General features: G+C 54.9%; 2 protein-coding genes across 10 annotated transcripts in view; one reads left to right on the top strand and one right to left on the bottom strand.

The window, feature by feature from the left end:
- The window catches only part of DTX1 (deltex E3 ubiquitin ligase 1), a 38,541-nt gene extending 33,789 nt beyond the window's left edge, over positions 1–4,752 (top strand). For both annotated transcript variants that reach the window (XM_081546396.1, XM_081546395.1), the window contains exons 4-10: positions 819–880; positions 1,245–1,406; positions 1,648–1,709; positions 2,222–2,380; positions 2,479–2,640; positions 2,728–2,817; positions 3,471–4,752. In XM_081546396.1, coding sequence (XP_081402522.1) covers positions 819–880; positions 1,245–1,406; positions 1,648–1,709; positions 2,222–2,380; positions 2,479–2,640; positions 2,728–2,817; positions 3,471–3,695 — 922 coding nt within the window. In that variant the 3' untranslated portion in view covers positions 3,696–4,752. The remainder of the gene's footprint in view (positions 1–818; positions 881–1,244; positions 1,407–1,647; positions 1,710–2,221; positions 2,381–2,478; positions 2,641–2,727; positions 2,818–3,470) is intronic.
- A 944-nt stretch (positions 4,753–5,696) lies between these two features.
- The window catches only part of RASAL1 (RAS protein activator like 1), a 32,373-nt gene continuing 19,875 nt past the window's right edge, over positions 5,697–18,194 (bottom strand). For 2 of the 8 annotated variants that reach the window (XM_081546387.1, XM_081546386.1), the window contains 11 exons: positions 18,098–18,162; positions 17,684–17,796; positions 15,685–15,877; positions 13,009–13,146; positions 12,137–12,281; positions 10,529–10,701; positions 8,890–9,027; positions 8,672–8,807; positions 7,830–7,950; positions 6,768–6,844; positions 5,697–6,487 (listed from right to left, as the gene is read on the bottom strand). In XM_081546387.1, the coding sequence (XP_081402513.1) occupies positions 6,348–6,487; positions 6,768–6,844; positions 7,830–7,950; positions 8,672–8,807; positions 8,890–9,027; positions 10,529–10,701; positions 12,137–12,281; positions 13,009–13,146; positions 15,685–15,877; positions 17,684–17,796; positions 18,098–18,162 (1,439 nt within the window). In that variant the 3' untranslated portion in view covers positions 5,697–6,347. Of the gene's footprint in view, positions 6,488–6,759; positions 6,845–7,829; positions 7,951–8,671; positions 8,808–8,889; positions 9,028–10,528; positions 10,702–12,136; positions 12,282–13,008; positions 13,147–15,672; positions 15,878–17,683; positions 17,797–18,097; positions 18,163–18,194 lie in introns of all 8 variants that reach the window. The other 6 variants (XM_081546391.1, XM_081546394.1, XM_081546388.1 and 3 more) reach the window with 4 other exon arrangements.

The raw sequence follows: 18,194 nt of genomic DNA, 5'->3' as shown, positions 1-18,194 counted from the left end.
TTGTAGCCTACCAGGCTTCTCCATCCATGCGATTTTCTAGGCAAGAGTACTGAAGTGGGTTGCCATTTCCTTCTCCATCCAGCTGCTTAATGGTTGAGCTGAAATGTGAAAGCAGCTCTGAATGATTCCAAAAGCCAGATCTCTTCAGAAGGAAGAGCAAAGAGGGGAGGCAAGCTACATTTTCCTGAGACCTTTTCATTTGAAGAGGGGATAATGCCTTAGTGACCGGAACTGACATCAGTAAATACTCCAGAGGGGGAAAACGTTCGTCATCCAGTGTCCTTGGAAAACCTGGATTAGCCACAGCTAACCTATTTCCTTATGCAGGACTTACCAGAGCCTTTAATAACGTTCATATACATTGTGAATGTCCTAGTGGGAGACAGTGAATTGGCTCCTTGGTGATCCCTAAATCCTTCTTTCTCAGAACTCTTATGGGTATCAGCAAACTTTGAGAGAAGTTTGGCTAAGTCATGAATAGTTGGGCTTCAGACACAATAGTCAATGAAAAGGAACAGTTGGGAGCCAACTTCTCTCACCTGGGAGGAGGCCAGCTGTGGGGTGGGAGAGGGTCAGTGCTAAGTCTAGGGGTTCATTCCATTATCACGGGGGCGGGGGGCAGAGGTTCTGGCCACACCCCACCCCATAATAGTGATAGAGGGATGTCAGAGTAGGAATGGAATTCTCTAGTGGTCATTCTAGCTGACTGGGACAAGCACAGAGGAGTCAGAGCATGCCCATGAGCCAGAGTCAGAAGGCAAAGCAGGGTCCCCTGATCTGGTCTGGGGAGGCTACAGTCTCCTCTCTTCTCCTCTCAGGGTCCCCGCTCTCCCGGTGAAGAACTTGAATGGTACAGGGCCAGTCCATCCGGCCCTGGCAGGTGAGGTCCAGTCAAGGACGGAAAAAAGGGCGGGGCCCACAAGGTGGCAGCCCCACCTGTCTGCCCATTGACTCCGCCCCTTGCTGGGCGTGGCCAAGAGGGCACATCCCCCTACCATTGGGCTATAACTCTGGGGTGGGCGGAGCCCGCAGAAGGCTCTCAACTGGACTTCAGCTTTGGGTGGGGCTGAGTGGGCACCGTCCATGGGGCACACCCCTTCGACCCATCTGAGGATTCCTGGGTGTACCAGGTGGGCGGAGTCTGGAGAGAGACCCCAAGGGTCCTCCTGACAATGGGAGAGCAGGGTGGGCAGGGCCTGGATGAGCACCCCGCCCCCTGACTATCGCTGCTTGGCGTCCCGCAGGGATGACTGGGATCCTGCTCTGCGCCGCGGGGCTGCCCGTGTGCCTGACCCGGGCCCCCAAGCCCATCCTGCACCCGCCGCCAGTGAGCAAGAGCGACGTCAAGCCTGTGCCTGGCGTGCCCGGGGTGTGCCGCAAGACCAAGAAGAAGCACCTAAAGAAGAGTAGGCCTCCTAAGCTCGACCCTGACCCCTGAACTTAACCCTGCTAAACCATCTGAGCTCTTCTGGCCCCATCCACCACCAGCTCCGATTACATAAAACCTCAAGCAACCCCTGACATGTGACTCCCCCCAGCCCTTACAGCTTCTGACCCTACCCCTCTGACCCCTGACCCTGTCCTTAGCCATGCCCTCAGGGCTAGACTCTGGGTATGGTCAAGCCCAGCCCAATTCTGTCCTTGCAGGTAAGAACCCTGAAGATGTGGTTCGAAGATACATGCAGAAGGTGAAGAACCCACCTGATGAGGTGAGCCCCTGGGCAAGGAGGGGTGGAGGGCAGGCAGCCTCCCCTCCAGAGATGGAGACCTTCCTTCCAGCACCCCCCTCCTTGTGAGGTTCTACGTGTTACAGACTCTTTCAGTTTGCGGGTTTGCCTTCTCACTGTCTTTACAGCATCTTTTGCGAAACACCAATGCTACGTTTAACAGAATCACATTTATCAACCTTTTGATGAGCAACAGTTTTTGCATCTTATTTTTACCCATATTTTTCCAACAAATGTATTTACGTTTTGTTTTCGATAGTTAAGCCTTGAATCTGTCTGGAGGGGGTGTGAGGGAGCCGTCTCTTCCTCTGCCATGCACCTGAATTCAGTACCTGGGGGTGTCCCCTCCCTTTGACAGACGGAGGCCAGAGAGGAGGCGATCTGCTGCCCTTGGGGAGGTTGAGGGTCTGGCCCCTACCGAGAGGCAGTGCTGACATGGGGCTGTCCTGCCCTCCCCAGTCCTCAGTCTCCCCTCTGTGCTCCCCCGACCCCAGGACTGCACCATCTGCATGGAGCGGCTGGTCACGGCCTCTGGCTACGAGGGCGTGCTTCGGCACAAGGGTGTGCGACCTGAGCTTGTGGGCCGCCTGGGCCGCTGTGGCCATATGTACCACCTGCTGTGCCTCGTGGCCATGTACTCCAATGGCAACAAGGTGGGCTGGCGGGGGCAGGGGGTGGGGAGCAGGCAAGAGGGCTGGGGAGGGGCCCGGACACCTGGGAACCTCACAGCCACCCCCCCTCCCCGTCCCAGGATGGCAGCTTGCAGTGCCCCACCTGCAAGGCCATCTACGGGGAGAAGACGGGCACTCAGCCGCCCGGGAAGATGGAGTTTCACCTCATCCCTCACTCGCTGCCCGGTTTCGCTGACACCCAGACCATCCGCATCGTCTACGACATCCCCACCGGCATCCAGGTGAGTCCTCAGGCCCCTGACTTTGAACTCGCCAGAGGTTCCCCACTGCTGTCTGTGGTTCAAGCCCCCTGCTGCCCCTCCCCACAGGGCCCTGAGCACCCCAACCCAGGCAAGAAGTTCACTGCAAGAGGCTTCCCGCGCCACTGCTATCTGCCCAACAACGAGAAGGGCCGGAAGGTGGGTGCTGCAAGGGCAAGGGGGCGTGGAAGCAGGCCAGGGCCCAGCACTGACCATAGCCATCTAGTGTGTGTGTGTCTAGCCCCGCCAGTGGCCTCACAACCTTATTTCATTTACCAGCCCGCTGAGGTCAAGGTCTTAACCCCATTTTAGAGATAAACAAAGCCTCAGAGAGGGCAAGTCATTTGTCCAAGGTCACACAGCAAGTGAATGGTGGAGCCTGGATTTGAACCCAAGCAGTCTAGACTCTTCACTGCCACGCCAGAAGAGTATCGGCTTTTACTTTTTGTTTTTCCAAAGAAGCCAGAAATTCTGATTTTCACGTGAAACCTTCAGGCTTTTGAATACTGCCGACGAAGGAACGAAGCGGCTATTTAATACAGCATGAGGTTCAAGCCAAACACAGCTGAAGGTCATCAATTTGAGACTCTTTACCCTAAAGAAATAGGCTGATAACATGGAAAGTGGTTTTACTGGGGGAGCTCAGAGTGAGAGTCAGTCTAGGGAAGGAAGGGACCACTCCCGGTGGCCACGGGGAATCCTACAGGGTAACCTCAGAGTGGGCGGGGAGGGACTCAAGCCATGGGCCGGGCTGCCTGTGACCCTTGCTCGCTCCGCCCCCCATTTGCCCCGCCCCTTGCCCCGCCCTCCAGGTGCTGAGGCTGCTCATCACCGCCTGGGAGCGGAGACTCATCTTCACCATTGGGACGTCCAACACCACAGGCGAGTCGGACACCGTGGTGTGGAATGAGATCCACCACAAGACCGAGTTTGGATCCAACCTGACGGGCCATGGCTACCCGGACGCTAGCTACCTAGACAACGTGCTGGCGGAGCTCACAGCCCAGGGTGTGTCTGAGGCTGTGGCCAAGGCCTGAGGCCCGAGGCTGCCCGCCTTCCCTCCTGCTTTGCCCCTGGTCCGGCACATGCCTCCCTCCGCCCGCCGGGTGTGTCCTGGCAGCCCAGGTTCAGGGCTGGGGAGGAGCCTGCAGGAGGAGCCAGGAGCGGTCCGGGGATTTGGCTGGTAGCAGTTGGGATGATGGGAGGATGGCAGGCCAGCCGGCTTCAACCCTAGCTCCCTGAGAGGGTCGCAAAGGTGTACCGGGAAACCATAGCAACCTCCCTACTAAAAAGACAGAGCCCCAACCCTTCACACAAACACACGTGTCCTGTTGAACACATGCACGCACACCCACGTGCCTCTACTTACCCCCAGACTGGGGGGGAAGAGACAGAAAGACCCCTGTGATACCCCATATGGATTCTCATCTGTGTCTCTATCGCATCTGTACAGGCTTGTTTGCAAGCAGGGGACTCAGGGCTAGCACCTGGGGGCCCGGTGGGGCTCCAGGAGAAAAGGGGGCACTTGGGAAGCTCAGTCTCCCCCCATCTCTGCCACCTACTGATGGCCCACGGGGTGGAAGCCCTCAGATTATTCAGCAGTTTTGCAAAAGAACAGGCCAGAGAGACAGACTAGGAGAATCTTATTTTGTGCTTATGTCTCTTCATCCTTCTGGGACCCTGACCTCCTCCCCTCCCATCCCCAAGCCTTATGTCTGTCCCTGATAAAGGCACTGTTTTCCTTTCCTCCCTACTTCATTCTCTCCACCAAGTCACTCCCAACATCAAGATCCAAAGGCTGGAGCTTCTGGCTTCAGGAGCGAGACGAGGAGGCCTGGTTTAGGCCAGCAGGTTTAAAAAGCAGACTAGACAGCAAAGAGTCCATTTCCCTTTCCTCGGGAGTGGGCAGTGGGGTGGCTGATAGTCTCGGCCAACCAGGGGCCTGTTGCCCAGGCAACTCACCAGCTCCGCCTCTGTTGATTGGCTGCCATGATGGAAGTCAGCCAAGATTTAAAGGGACGCCAGCTATTGCTCTTTTGAAAATCTACCAGTCCCACTGTGGGTGGAGAAATAAATGGTCTTTCTCCTCCTCAACTGGGTCTTTTCCTGTCAAGAAGGGGCGTGGGTGGCTCTGTTTCTGGGGGACTTCAGTCCATCCCATGGGGGAGCCTGCAACAAAATGGTGACCCAGGACCACTGTTCCCTGTCAGGCTTTGGCAGCTGGAGATTGAGGGTCCCCATACTTCTCTTGTCCTGGGTTGGGCTGGGGGTGTGATGGTGGCAGAGGCAGACCCTCCCAATCCTAGTCCCCAAGAGGGTACCAGTTGAAGGTCTGTTCTCAAGCACAGGTGCAAGGCAATGCATGCAGCTCCGGGATTCAATGACCAGGAATGAGGAACTCGGGCTGGGAGCCTCCAGGAAACAATGGAGGAGCTGGGAGACGCCGTGATGGCTTGCTGGAACCTCAGAACCCCAGTCTCTGCCCTCAGGGAGGAGGACCAGGTTCTGTCTAGGGAGAGACAAGGAACTGTCCCAGGATCTGCAGCAAGTCTCTTATCAACCTCTCACATCCCAGGATGCTGGGAGGCTGTAGTGGATGCTGCAGCTCCAGGCGACCCCTGCTGGGCACCCTTGGGATAGCACCGCATCTTTCCTGGTCCTTAAGGTTTCTGTCGTACCCTCTAGTTACACAAAACGGGAAACGAATATTTGGAGACCCTTCCAATCCTGCCAGTTGGGTGTTCCCCAACATCTTACCTTCTGTAATTCATTCTCAAACAAAATCTCACCTCAATGTAAAATCATCCAGCCCCGTGATCCTCAAATCTCACATGCAATCCACATCACCTGTGGAACTTGCTGAAAGCCCTGATACTTGCCCTCATGGTCCCTCAGATTCTGATTCAGTTGATCCAGGAAGCTGCATTTCCAGTAGATACCCTGAGGATGGTCCTCAGATACCCGGTAGACCACAACTGAGAAATCCCTCCCTGTTTTCTACGCTATCGCCATGGAACCCATTTTGAAAATCACACATGTCAACTCACTCACTCATTTTATAGAGCGTAAACTGAGGCTCAAAGAGTGGGGAAGAGCCTGGCCTGAGGTCTCTCAGGCTTCAAGGGTCTGAGTCAGGCGCACTGGGCTCTCGGCCTCAGTTATTCCTGAGGACTCCTGATTGTAGAAGCTTGTGGTTAGGATTCTTGGCCAAGGACAGGGTTCAGGAGGATCAGTGAGGTTACAGGGATTGGCAGACATGAAAATAAGAAGGGTTGAGCCCATCTTAGTGCCTGTCTGGGGCAACAAGGCCACATGGGCGTCAGGGATTCAGGTACAGCTGTATCTAGCAGCTCAGGGCCGGGCTGGCCTTGTCAGTGGGGGTAGAGGTCAGTCCAGTGAAGCAGAGACCTCAAGCTGAGCCAAGTAAGTCAGGTTCCTTATTCCATCCACTCCAGGCTGCCTCAACCCAGAGGGTGAGAGTCATTCAGTGCAAGGCTGGTCCCTAGCCAAAGGGCTTCCATGCCTGGGTTCTGGGCTTAGGACACATGGGACTAGGATATCTCTAGGAGCCTGCAAGTCACAGCATCAGTGAGGTACAGGATAGCCACGAGGAGATTCCTGGGCCAGGGGATGTTGAGAAGGGCCCACTGGCTCCTTCCTCCTCCTTCCAGGCTGACTCTGGCATCTCCTTAGGGCCTCAGGGGGCCTGAAACCACCTTCCTCTGCTCCTGCTGCTGGAACTCCTTGTGGGCTTGGTCCAGGTCTGTGAGCACCTCCAGCAGGCGGGCAGCTGCCTCCCTCTGCCGAGCCAGGGCATCAGCACAGGCCCCTGGGAGAGAGAAGAGGAGGCCATAGGGCTTCAGCCAAGCCAAGGCAGGCTGCTCTCGTTCAGATACAGTGGCTTCCTCAGGCTCTGGGTGTGCCTGGCACCCCGAGAATCCTAAAATGTGCCAGAGCCGGGCACATGCAGCTCCCTGACCTGCTGGTGGGTTGCAAACAGGAAAGTGGGGGTGAAGGGGAAGGGGCTCGGAGACCGGTGTGGGAGGTTCTTGGCAAGTTGTGGGAGGTACCAGAGAAGAGAAAGAAAAGGTATTTCCTTACCCCCTTACCTTCCATGGCACTGGAGCCCTGCTCTGTGTCTGCCTCCAGAGTTGTATCCATGTTGGAATCCTCCAGGAATTTCATCCTGAAAGTTAAGAGGGAGAAAACCAGGCTGGTCCCTGAGTCCCAATCCTGCTCTCGAACCCAGAGATGCTGCTGGTTGAAGGAGACATTACAGGTTCCCACTAAATCATCACCATCGCTGTCATCATCACAGCAAACATAGAGTGTCTGATGCTATTCCAAGCCCTTCCCATGTATAAACTCATTTAATTAGCACAAAACACAGGTGGATACTTACTAGTAGCTCCATTACACAGATGATCACTGAGACAGAGAGAGCTAAAGCAACTTGCCTAAGGTTGCACAGCATAATAATAATTGTTACCCTTTATTATTAGAAAGGGTATTATATTTCATATTTTTATTATATAGAAGGCTAACTATGTGTCCAGGCACCTACAAAGTGCTTTACCTGTATGAGTTCATTCAGTCCTCAGGACAACCCCATGAGGTAAGGACTGTTGGTACCCTAATTTTCCAGACTGAGGTACAGAGAAGGTAAGCAACTCGCCCAAGGTCACACAGCCAGTCCAGGATTTGAACCCAGGCGGGCCAGCTTCAGGACTCACACTGTAAGCTGGAACAAATCTCCATCATTGAGTTACAGTGATCCTGAGATCAACCAAGAGGGAGTGGGGACACACATCTACACTTGATGCCTGTGTCTCGGGAGTCCTGGGTATCAAAGGATCTCAAGATCCATGGGACTTCCCTGGCAGCCCAGTGGTTAAGACTCTGAGCTTCCAATGTTGGGGGCGAGGGTTCAATCCCTGGTGGGGGAACTAAGACCCTACATGCCGTGCAGCATGGCCAAAATGAAAAAAAAAAAAGGTCCCCAGATCTAGTTCCGTATTAGAGCCCACCTAAGGATGGCAACAGTCCTCCCCTAGAGCCTGTCCCCACCCAGAAGCTCATCAGAGGCACATGGGAAGAATGAACAGGTGATCATGGGAAGGGCACAATGGGTGGCTGCCCCAGCTGATCAGTGGGTTGTGGGTGGGACCCACCTGAGCTGGTCCCGCCCCAGAAGCAGCTGCCGATACACCATCTGGGTCTCAGCATCAGGATCCAATGGGTCACTCCAGTCCCCCAGGGTGATGGCCGAGTGCGTGCGGCTGCAACCAGAAGCTGGGGCGACACAGCGGCATCATCTGTAACTTCGAATTCCTCTTCCAGAAGCCTTCATGGTCAAGCCCTGCCCCTTAGGCTTCTAAAACCACTCTTCAAACCTACTGCTTCCTTCCAGCCGCACTGCCTCTGCCTTCACCCAACAAAGCAATAGCCTCCCTTCTCTCCATGGTCCCCCACACTCTAGGCTCAGCCACACACAGACATTTCTCGATCCTTCAGCCTGTCTTTGCTCTGCCTGAAATACTCTTTCTTCCTCTGTCCCTTTCTCCAACTTCACTACTTAACTCTTACTCTTTTCACAGGTCACACTTAAGCCGCACCTCCTCCAGGAAGCCCTTCTTGCTGTCCTATCCTGGGGCTGGGCCAGAGGGATTCACTGGGGTCTCAAAAGTCTCATCTTGGCACTTGTAACACTGTATTACAATTGTCTGGTTATTCATTTTCCTGAGAACAAGGCTGGCATTTGGTAGGCACTTGAAAAAAAGTATCTGTGTGCCAGGCAGTGTTCTAATTGCTTTGCGTATATCAACTTATTTAATCCTTACAGCAACCCCACAAGGTGGACATTATCATCCGGCCCATTTTACACGTGAGGAGACTAAGGCAGAGGGAGGTTAAGTACCTTGCTCAGGGTTGCAAGGCCAGCCCAGGCGGAGGTGGGACACCCTGTGATTGATAGGTGCGGGGGGCGGAGCCTGAGTCCGCCCTGCCCCCTCACCTGAGCGCTCGGCCTGGAGGCAGCAGGTCCAGTGCCCGCTGCGGAAAGCACCGGGGTGGCAGGAGGCCAGCTGGTCCGGGTTGGGGGCGCTGGCCTTGCGCAGGGCCGACAGCCATTGGTTGAGCTCGTTCACGTTCTGCGGGGAGATGGGGCAGTCAGGGATGGGTTGGGACCCCAAAGGTGCCCTCTGCTCCTCCCCCACCCTGGCGGCGCCTCACCTTGCACTGGAGGTAGGTGGTGTGCAGCGCCCCCGCACCGTCCTGCGTCACCACCTGCATCACGTGCGGCAGCTGGAAGGCGCCCTCGTCCACGCGCTCCACGGCTCGGATGTGCGACACGGGGATGGAGGAGCGCATCTGGGAGAGAGGACTGTCGCTGCAGGGTGGGCTAGGGACAGGGGCCAGGGTGACCGGGCCCGGGGACAGCTTTCCTGTGGGTGTGTGCATCAGGCGGTGTGTCCCAGCATGGGGACAGTCAGCCTTGTGCATCTGTGCTATGTGCCTGTCCACTTGGCGGCCCTGTGAGTCCTGCAATCTTCCCATCACTCTCCCAGTGATAACTTCTCTGGGCATCAGTTTCCATCATCATGACCACCATCACCATGGCAACCCCTGCTACTGCACTTGGGATGTAGTTCTAAGCACTCTACATTTACCAACTTATTTCATTATGACAACAGATTTCTGAGGCTGGGTCTATCATTCCTCCCAATTTACAGATGAGAAAACTGAGGCATAAGAGAATAAAGGACCCTCCAGAGGCCACTCAGCTGGTGGAGCCAGAATTGGAACCCAGGGAGCTGAACTCTAGAATCTACACTCTGCTGATAAAGTAGAAAGAATAAATGTGGGCACCATCTCCAGTGTGGGCACCATCTCCATCTTCTTTCTTTTATGATTTGTGGGTTTCCAGACACAGAAATGGGTAGATCCCCATGGGTGTCTCAGTTTGAGCTAGACTTGAATGGCAGCTAGACTTGAATGGGATGTTCCAGGGCACTCTCCCCATGAGAGCAGGGAGTTTGTGTTTTGTTTATTGCAGCATCTCCAGCACCTAGAACACTGCATGGTACATAGTAGGTACTCAATAAGTGCTTGATGGGTGAATGGATGGGTGAATGAATGCCTGGATATGAGTGCATATACCTCTGGGTGAGAGATTCAATTTTCTGTGAGTCTCTATGGTACATGGGTGCATGGGTAGTTCAGTGATAGAATTCTCGCCTGCCACGCGTAAGGCCCAGGTTCAATTCCCAGCCCATGCAGCCACAGCATCCCCTTTGGGCTTCCCAGGTGGGGTTAGTAGTAAAGAACCTGCCTGCCAATTCAGGAGACAAGAGAGACTCAGATTTGATCCCTGGGTCAGGAAGATCCCTTGGAGAAGGGCATGGCAACCCACTCCAGTATTCTTGCCTGGAACATCCCATGGACAGAAGAACCCGGCGGGCTACAGTCCACAGGCTTGCAAAAGAGTTGGACATGACCAACGCGACTCAGCATGCATGGTATGCAGGTAGAGACCTGTGTGGAAACAGCTGAGGAGGGTTAAGCATTGTCCATGCCCTGGGAGTGTCCACATCTGGGTGGGTACATCCCAGCCACCACACGTGCACATGCTGAAGACCGTCTGATGGTATGTGTAGGTGTTTGCCTGTCCCTGTTCTGTTCTGTTCTGTGCCCAGCTGGACCCACAGGTATAAGCAGAGCCTGGCCTTAGAATATGAGTTTGCTAAGCTGCCTTGGGACCTTGGACAAGTCCTTGTCCCCTCCTGGGCCTCAGTATCCCCCTGGGTACAAAGAGGCAGCTCTGTGAGGGAGGCCAACGTGGAAGTCCCTCCACTGCGGGCTGTAGCCTCACCTGCCACTCAGGACTCTTGGAGTAGGAGAGCTTCTCCCCGCTGAGCCGGAAGTAGCGTTTCTTGAAGGCAAAGCGTGTGGCCAGGCCGGCGGGCTCCTCCTTGCGCTTGAGCAGATAGCCTTCTCGAACGGTCACTGAAGGCGGGACCAGGGCCCTGGCTGGGCCCCCAGCCTCTGGAAAATGGGGAGGGGGGACTGGGAACCCTTTCCACCCAGGCTCCACCTTCCAAAGGGTCTCATGGAGGAGCGGGATTCTCAGCTCCCCAAGAGGCGGGAGGATGAATAAGATGGACTCTACTTTCTCCATAGGGAATGGTATTATTGAGGGCTGGGGTAGGGAATGGGGGTGGCAGGGAGTGGGGGCCCCAAAGTTGCCCTTGGTGATCCCTTTCCAACTTGAGGGATGTACAGGCACCAGCAGGAGGAGCCAGTCCAGGGAGTGACCTGGATCTAGCTACACTTAGGGGGTCCAGACACAGCCCCCACCCCACCCCTAGCCTACAGGGACCCCACCAGGTCACAACCAGGCCTCCACATTTCCACAGGGTGCTCCTAGGTGATTCGGACCCAAGTATTTCATGACCCGGGCCCCACATTATGATACAAACTCATCTCTAACTCCTCTGCTTAAAACTATCCCATGGGGAGTTCCCTGAGGGTCCAGTGGTTAAGAATCCACCTGCCAATGCAGGGGACACAGGTTTGATTCCTGGTCGGGGAACTAAGATCCCACATGCCGCACAGCAACTAAGCCTGCACAACTACTGAGCCCACATGCCACAACTAGAGAGAAGCCCTCGTGCCACAACTAAGACCTGACGCAGCCAAATAAATAAATACTTAAACATTAACAAAATAAAACTACCCTGCGGTTCCACTTCACTCCAATTAAAAGCTTAAATCCTTCCAGCAACCCCACATGATCTGCCGCCTCACCTCTCCTCCACTCCCTCTCATTCATTCTTCTTCATTGCCCCCCCATTGTCCACCCCAGGGCCTTTGCACATGCTGTCCCCAGCCTGAAACACTTTCCTAGGATCCTCACTGCTTGTTCTCTGTCCTCTTTCAGGTCTTTGCTCTAATATCACCCTGGGGAGGCCATTCCTGGCCACCCTCTCTAAAGGGCTGATCTGCCACCCCCAGCCCAATATTCCCTTCCCTCCTTTATTTTTTCCCCTTAGCACTTATCTCTCCCTAACACACCACATGATTTGCTAACCCATCTTGTTTACCACCAGTTGTCTCCACTAGAATAAAACTTCCACATGAGCAGGAGCTTCTTCTGTCTCATCTCACTGCTGTGTCCCCAGACCCTGGAATGGTGTCTAAAACATAGCAGGCTCTTAATAGATGTCTGCCAATGGAGTGAGTACCATGCCACAATCCCCTCTCACATCTCCACAGGGGCTGAAATGGTCTGGAGGGCCTGCATCTTGTTCATCCCTGGGCCCTAGCACAGTATATACCAGGAAGGGTTCATTGACTGACTAGCTGACCCACAGGTGCACAGTCTCAGTGAGTGCTGGGGTGGGGGAGGGGTAGTAGACGGGTAGGTCTTGAGGGTCCCGTAGAGTGACAAGTTGGCTGTGGCAGGGCCATGGGAACTCACCCGCCTTCCCATCCACGTCCACCAGCTGGTCCAGGAAGTCTCTCACCCTGGAAATACTCTGCAGCAGGAAGGGGTGTAGGGGGGCCATCCACAGCTCCTTGCCCTGGCCCAGCTGCTGGCCCAGATTTCCAATGCTCTGCACAGCCTGGAGCAAAGGAGCAGGGGGTGCTTCCAGGGCCAAGGTCACTGCAGCAGGGAAGGGCCTCTGTGGACCCAGAGCAGAGCCCCAGAGTCCTGGCTCCCAACTCAGTGCTCAACAAAAGGAGAAAGTGATAGCAGCATCTGCCTGAAAAGATATCTGTCCCTCTCTGTGCACAGATGTGTACCCCCAGTGCTTTTATTCTGTCCCCCATATAGAACCCAAATAACCTCATTCAGGACTGCTTGATCTCATCATACATACTTGAGCCCATCAGAACCTCCAAATGTGGCCCTTTTGTGAATTATGGTCTGATTCATACTAAAGTGTAAATGACTGCTAGCCTACTTCCCACCTTCCCCCAGAAGGGGAGAGGTTTCATTCCAAAGAGGGAATTGAGAGCAAAATGAAAGCCTTCACACTCAGGATGAAAAGCTGGGACTTCCCCCTCAGTGCTTCCAGTGAAGGGGGCCCCCGTTTCAATCCCTGGTCAGGGAACTAGATCCCACATGCCACAGAGTTTGCATGCTGCAACTAAAGATCCCACATGCCACAACTAAGACCTGGCACAGTCTAATTAATTTTTAAAAAACTGAAGGTGCCGTGTCAAACAGATTTCTCTGGGTCTCATTTGGGTCTTCCATGGGTCTGGCCTCCCAGTTCTGGCCCTCCCATGTTCCTCCCTGGCTAAGAACACCCAGGATTTGGAGGGGGAGCCCTCTACTGCCTGCACCTTGGCAAGCAGCAGCAGTGAGCGGCTGGTCTGGGGATCCGCGTGCTGGTCCCGGAGGTCAAACAGCTTTGGGGTGAGGATGGCAGGTGCAAAGAATCGCAGGAAGAGAAAGCCACTTATGGCCAGGTACTTCACGTCCTGCGGAAAGGAGCAGCAGGTGAGAGGGGTCCCCCAAACCCACTTCCCAGTCAGGGAAACTGGGACAGCAAGGACAAGGGATCGATGGTACAGGGAGTAGAATGGGGCATGGCTCAGGAGGCCATTCTGGTCTGCCAAGGAGGCTTTTCTTCTTTGGGCCTCAGTTTCCCCACCTGGAAAATGGAGTAATAATACCAATTCTGCACCATCAGACTTAGCCAAACATCCTCAGAGTCTGCTTTGTGCCAAGCACTGTGCAAAGGGCACAGCCCTGTGAAGGAGGCATCATCATTATTCCCATTTTACAGCTAAGGAAGCAGAAGCTCAGAGATGTCAACTGACTTGCCCCAGGTCACGCAGCTGATGAGTAGAGGAAGCAGGATTCAAACCCAGATCTGTGATTTTTTATCATGAATAGCAACAGGCCAAATATTTCTCCATGTATTTGCTTATTTAATACTCACCTTTGGAGGTTCTGTGTCTCCATTTTACAGAGGAAGCAACTGAGACCCAGAGAGGGAAAGTCACTTGCCCAAGTTCACACAGCAATAAGTGGCAGAGCCAGGATTTGACCCAGGCAGAATTTGAACTCTGCTCTTCATCACACTGTTCTGCATTCAACACTAGCTGCTGCTGCTGCTAAGTCGTGTCAGTCGTGTCCAACTCTGTGTGACTCCATAGATGGCAGCCCACCAGGCTCCGCCATCCCTGGGATTCTCCAGGCAAGAACACTGGAGTGGGTTGCCATTTCCTTCTCCAATGCATGAGAGTGAAAAGTGAAAGTGAAGTCATTCAGTTGTGTCCAACTTTTAGCGACCCCATGGACTGCAGCCTATCAGGCTCCTCCATCCATGGGATTTTCCAGGCAAGAGTACTGGAGTGGGGTGCCATTGCCTTCTCCGCAACACTAGCTACTGGGTGTCAAAAACTAAGCCTGCACTGTCACAGTTATTCCTCAAGCAATCTCATGGGGTAGTACTGCTATCCCCATTTTCCAGATGAAGAAACTGAGGTTTGGTAGCAAACCCAGTTCAGCTGGCTCCCTGCACAACCCCCAGTCCCAGCCTCTGCCCTCCACAAATTGTAAAGCATGGTGCCCCTTCATGTGAGACCCAGGCCTGGGCCACCCACACATAAGGCTGGTTCCCCCAGCTCCAGAGGGGACTTGGGAAGAGGTGTGTCTCTCTCCTGGGCGCTGACCCCCTCCAAATGGCTCCTCACCGACCCACCACACTCACCAAGCTATATTTACCCCCGAGAATATGCTGCAGTGTTTATTTAGGGGTTGTATTCACACATAAGACAATACCCTCTCTTGGGTACGTGCCAACTTTCCAGGGCACCTCTGCATTGACACTGAGCCTTGCCAGAAGCTGGGTCCCTGGAGCTACCCAGAGATGGTGGAGGAGGCCCCACAGATCTGGAACCCCAAACTGCCCCCAGGCTGCCCCCCACCCCAGCCCGCCATGTTCCTGGGTAACTTTAGCCTTTGACGTCAGCTCATTAACTTCCTCCTTTCTTGAGAAGAAGGAACCAGGTGTCAGAGCGGCAGACAGAGGGGCTGCTTGGGTTCCTCTGGCCCCCTCCATCTTCGTGGGCATGAGGAAATCTCTGTTCCCTGCCCGCAGCCATCACTCACTGTGGGGGCTGAGACCTGGGGGACACTTGGGTGTCACTGATCGGGGTTCCTCCCACAAGGGCCAGGCTGTCTGGGGAGCTGGTCTCCCGCCTCCCCCATCCCCACCCCGAATGTGTCCCACTTAGCACCTCCGCCAGTGGCAGAGGCAAGAGCCCCACAGTGTGGGGTGTAAATCAGCCTTGTCCCAGTTGGAGGCCCGGGCTCAGGTCTGAGGAGGAGGATGAGGGGAGGAGGGAGAGATTTCCCCTGGGAGTCTGGAGGCTGAGCCTTGAGTCCACGACTCTTAGCCAAAGCACATCACCTCTCTGGGCCTCAGTTTCCTCCTCTGTAAAATGGGATAATACTGGCACCCACCTCACAGGGTGGATGTGAAGACTAGATGAGGTAATAAATATGTAAAACAAAGTCTGACCCCTAGTCAGGGCAGTATATAGTGTTGTTGTGGTGGTTGTTTGGTCACTCAATCGTGCCTGACTCTTTGCGACCCCACGGACTATAGCCTGCCAGGCTCCTTTGTCTGTGGGATTCTCCAGGCAAGAATACTGGAGCGGGTTGCTGTGTCCTTCTGCAGGGGATCTTCCCGACCTAGGGATCGAACCTGTATGTCCTGCATCTCCTGCATTGGCAGGCGGATTCTTTACCACTAAGCCACCAGGGAAGTCCCAATAGATGTAGTGTTAGCTGCTGTTATTATTATCATCCTCATCATCACCACTATCATCACCCCTGGGCCCCAGATCATGCCAGAACACTGTCCCCACTTCTGCCAAGACACACAGCACCTCAGGGTGCCAGATTCTGTCCTACCCCTGTCCTGCCTCTCCCTGTGGCCCTGGACAAGCCACTGCCCCTCCCCAGCCTCAGTCTCCCCATCTGCCCAATGGGACCATCTGGCCCACCTCATGCTCTGCCTGGGGAAAATGCTCCTCCACGCGCTGGCGCAGCTGCTTGAAGGCGAGGCGCATGGCCAGCGGGCAGCGCCCCACAGAGCCCACAATGGCGTCCACGATAGGCCCCAGGTAGCCCGTGAGCAGCCCCAGGCTGGCCTCCCGCACATGTTCCTCGGAGGGTGCACCCTTGAAGGAGATTCTCCTGGGGAAGCAAGTGGAGGGTTGTGCCTCAGAACCCAGCATCTGCCCACTCAAAACCCTCCACTGGCCCCTACTAAGCTCAGAGAGCACCCACCTTCCCATCCCTTCTCCATGGCTTCCCCTCCTACTGGTCCATTCCCCCTGCAGGGAGTCACCTCCTCAAAGAGGCCATCTCTCTCCCATTGCTCACCATCATGGACCCAGGTTCCCTGCATTTTCAGTGACCTACCAGACACATACTGCTGCACCAGGGCCTTTGCACTTACTGTTCCCACTGCCGGAAACATCTTCCTGCAGACCTGGGCACAACTCCCTCCCTCACCTCTTCCAAGCCTTTGCTTCCACATCTCCTTCTCTGTGAGGCTGTCCCTGTGACCTCCCTGGCTCTTCTGATGACCCTCCCTCACTTTACTTCCCTCTATTTCACTAATTACCTGCAAGAATCCTCTTTAGTTTATTAATATAACCTGTCTCCCCCAATAAGACAGATTTGTGTCCATTTGTTTCCTGCTACAAACTCAGCGTTCAGCCTAGTGCTTGGCACATACATGCATGTGTGTGTGTGGTAGGGTGGTGCTCAGTCACTCAACTGTGTCCAACTTTTTGCGACCCCATGGACTGTAGACCCCAGGCTCCTCTGTCCATGGAATTCTCCAGGCAAGAATACTGGAGTGGATAACCATTCCCTTCTCCAGGGGATCTTCCTGACACAGGGATCGAACTCAGGTTTCCTGCATTGCAAGCGTATTCTTTACCTTCTGAGCCACCATGTCACCTTAAGTATCCTGATTGTTCCCATTTAACAGATGAGGAAACTGAGGCTCAGAGAAGTCCCCTTGCCAATAGGTGGCAGAACATAGATTAGAACTCAGGATTCCCAGTTCCAGAGTCTGTCTGCACCCTGCCCTGGCCAGTTCCCAGATGCCCCTGCTCCCTACGGGCACCCACCGAGTCCCACTGTCTTTGCCAGGTGTTCTGGGAAAAGCCCTGGCCTTGGGGTTTCACAGATGGACTCTGCCCTTCTACTCAGGGGCTACATTCAAATCCCCACTTGGCAACTTTCCAGCTGTGTAGCCTTAGGCTGGTGACCTCCCCTCTCTAAGGCTGTTTCCTCTTCTATAAAAATGGATCCTAATGCTGCTGCTCCTGGGTGGTCATAAGGGGTGGGTAGCACTTGCTGGGCAAGACCCAAAGAGAAGGAAAGACCCTTTCCTGTCTCCACCATGGTCCCCTGTGGACTGCCCAGGAGACAACTCTGATGGCTTGGTAGGAACAAGCCCACCTGCCTGAGCTGGAGAAAAAAAGTTCTGGAAAGAAAAGAGGAGCCCAGGAGACATGGAATGACTCTCCCCAACCCTGTCATTGCCCTGCTCCCTAACCCCATGTCATCAAGCACTGCAGCAGGCCAACCTCTGCCACAGACCCTCCCCCAAGGGCCTCAGCCACCACCATCACAATAATAGAAATAATAGTAACTTCTGGAGTACTGCTTAGTGCTGGCCTTTGTGTGTATGACTCGGTTGATTTTCCTGACAATCCATCAAGCAGATATTCACGAGGCTTGAAATAACCTGCCCACCAGGAATGGCAGAGCTGGGATTTGAGCCCAGGGCGCTCACGTCTCAGAGTCCTGCCTGGCATCACCGCACTACATGGTCTAAGGGGCTGGCTGCTCTCAGGGGAGGCTGTGAGACTGTAGAACGTAGGGTTCCCGAGCAGGAAGGAGGGGTGGGGTGGCAAAAGGCACAGACCCGGCCTGACAGGTCTGACAGGCAGACGAGGGGGCTGTCCCTCAGGTCTGGCTCACCGGGTGCGGCCCAGGTCCATCTTGCAGGGATCCAGCTCCATGTACTTCCTCTCCTCGAAGACGCGGTTGATCATTGGCCTCAGGACCTCATGCAAGTAGGGCATGCCCACGAGCTGGGGGCAGGGGGCACCACACAAGGCGGGGCTGAGGGCAAGGCCGGGGTGTGCCCATGAGCTAGGGGCAGGGGGGACCATGCAGGGAGAGGTTCAGAGCGAGGCAGGGCCTGCCCCCGGGTTGGGGTGGGGGTGCAACTTGGGGTGAGGCCAGCCTCCAGCCACCAGCCCCCCAGCTCGGCTGCCCAGGGCCACCTGAGGCCAGCCAAGCTCTGGGCTCCGAGCAAGCACTGGGAAGGGAGTCCCCGGGAGAAAGCAGCCGCCGGACCACCCACCCCCCACCAGGCCTTCACCTACTCACCTTCATAAACTGCTCCATTGACTTGGACGCCAGGGAGTTAGAACGGAAGAGGGTGTTGGGGTCAGCTGAGAGAACAGAGAGAAGCGTTTGCTGGGAT

The sequence above is a fragment of the Giraffa tippelskirchi genome, chromosome 11 (assembly GCF_054371585.1).
Source record: "Giraffa tippelskirchi isolate mGirTip1 chromosome 11, T2T-mGirTip1v1.2.pri, whole genome shotgun sequence".
NCBI classification, from domain to species: Eukaryota; Metazoa; Chordata; class Mammalia; order Artiodactyla; family Giraffidae; genus Giraffa; species Giraffa tippelskirchi.
The sequence above is the reverse complement of the archived record's forward strand: the minus strand, read 5'-3'. Positions and strand labels throughout refer to the sequence as shown.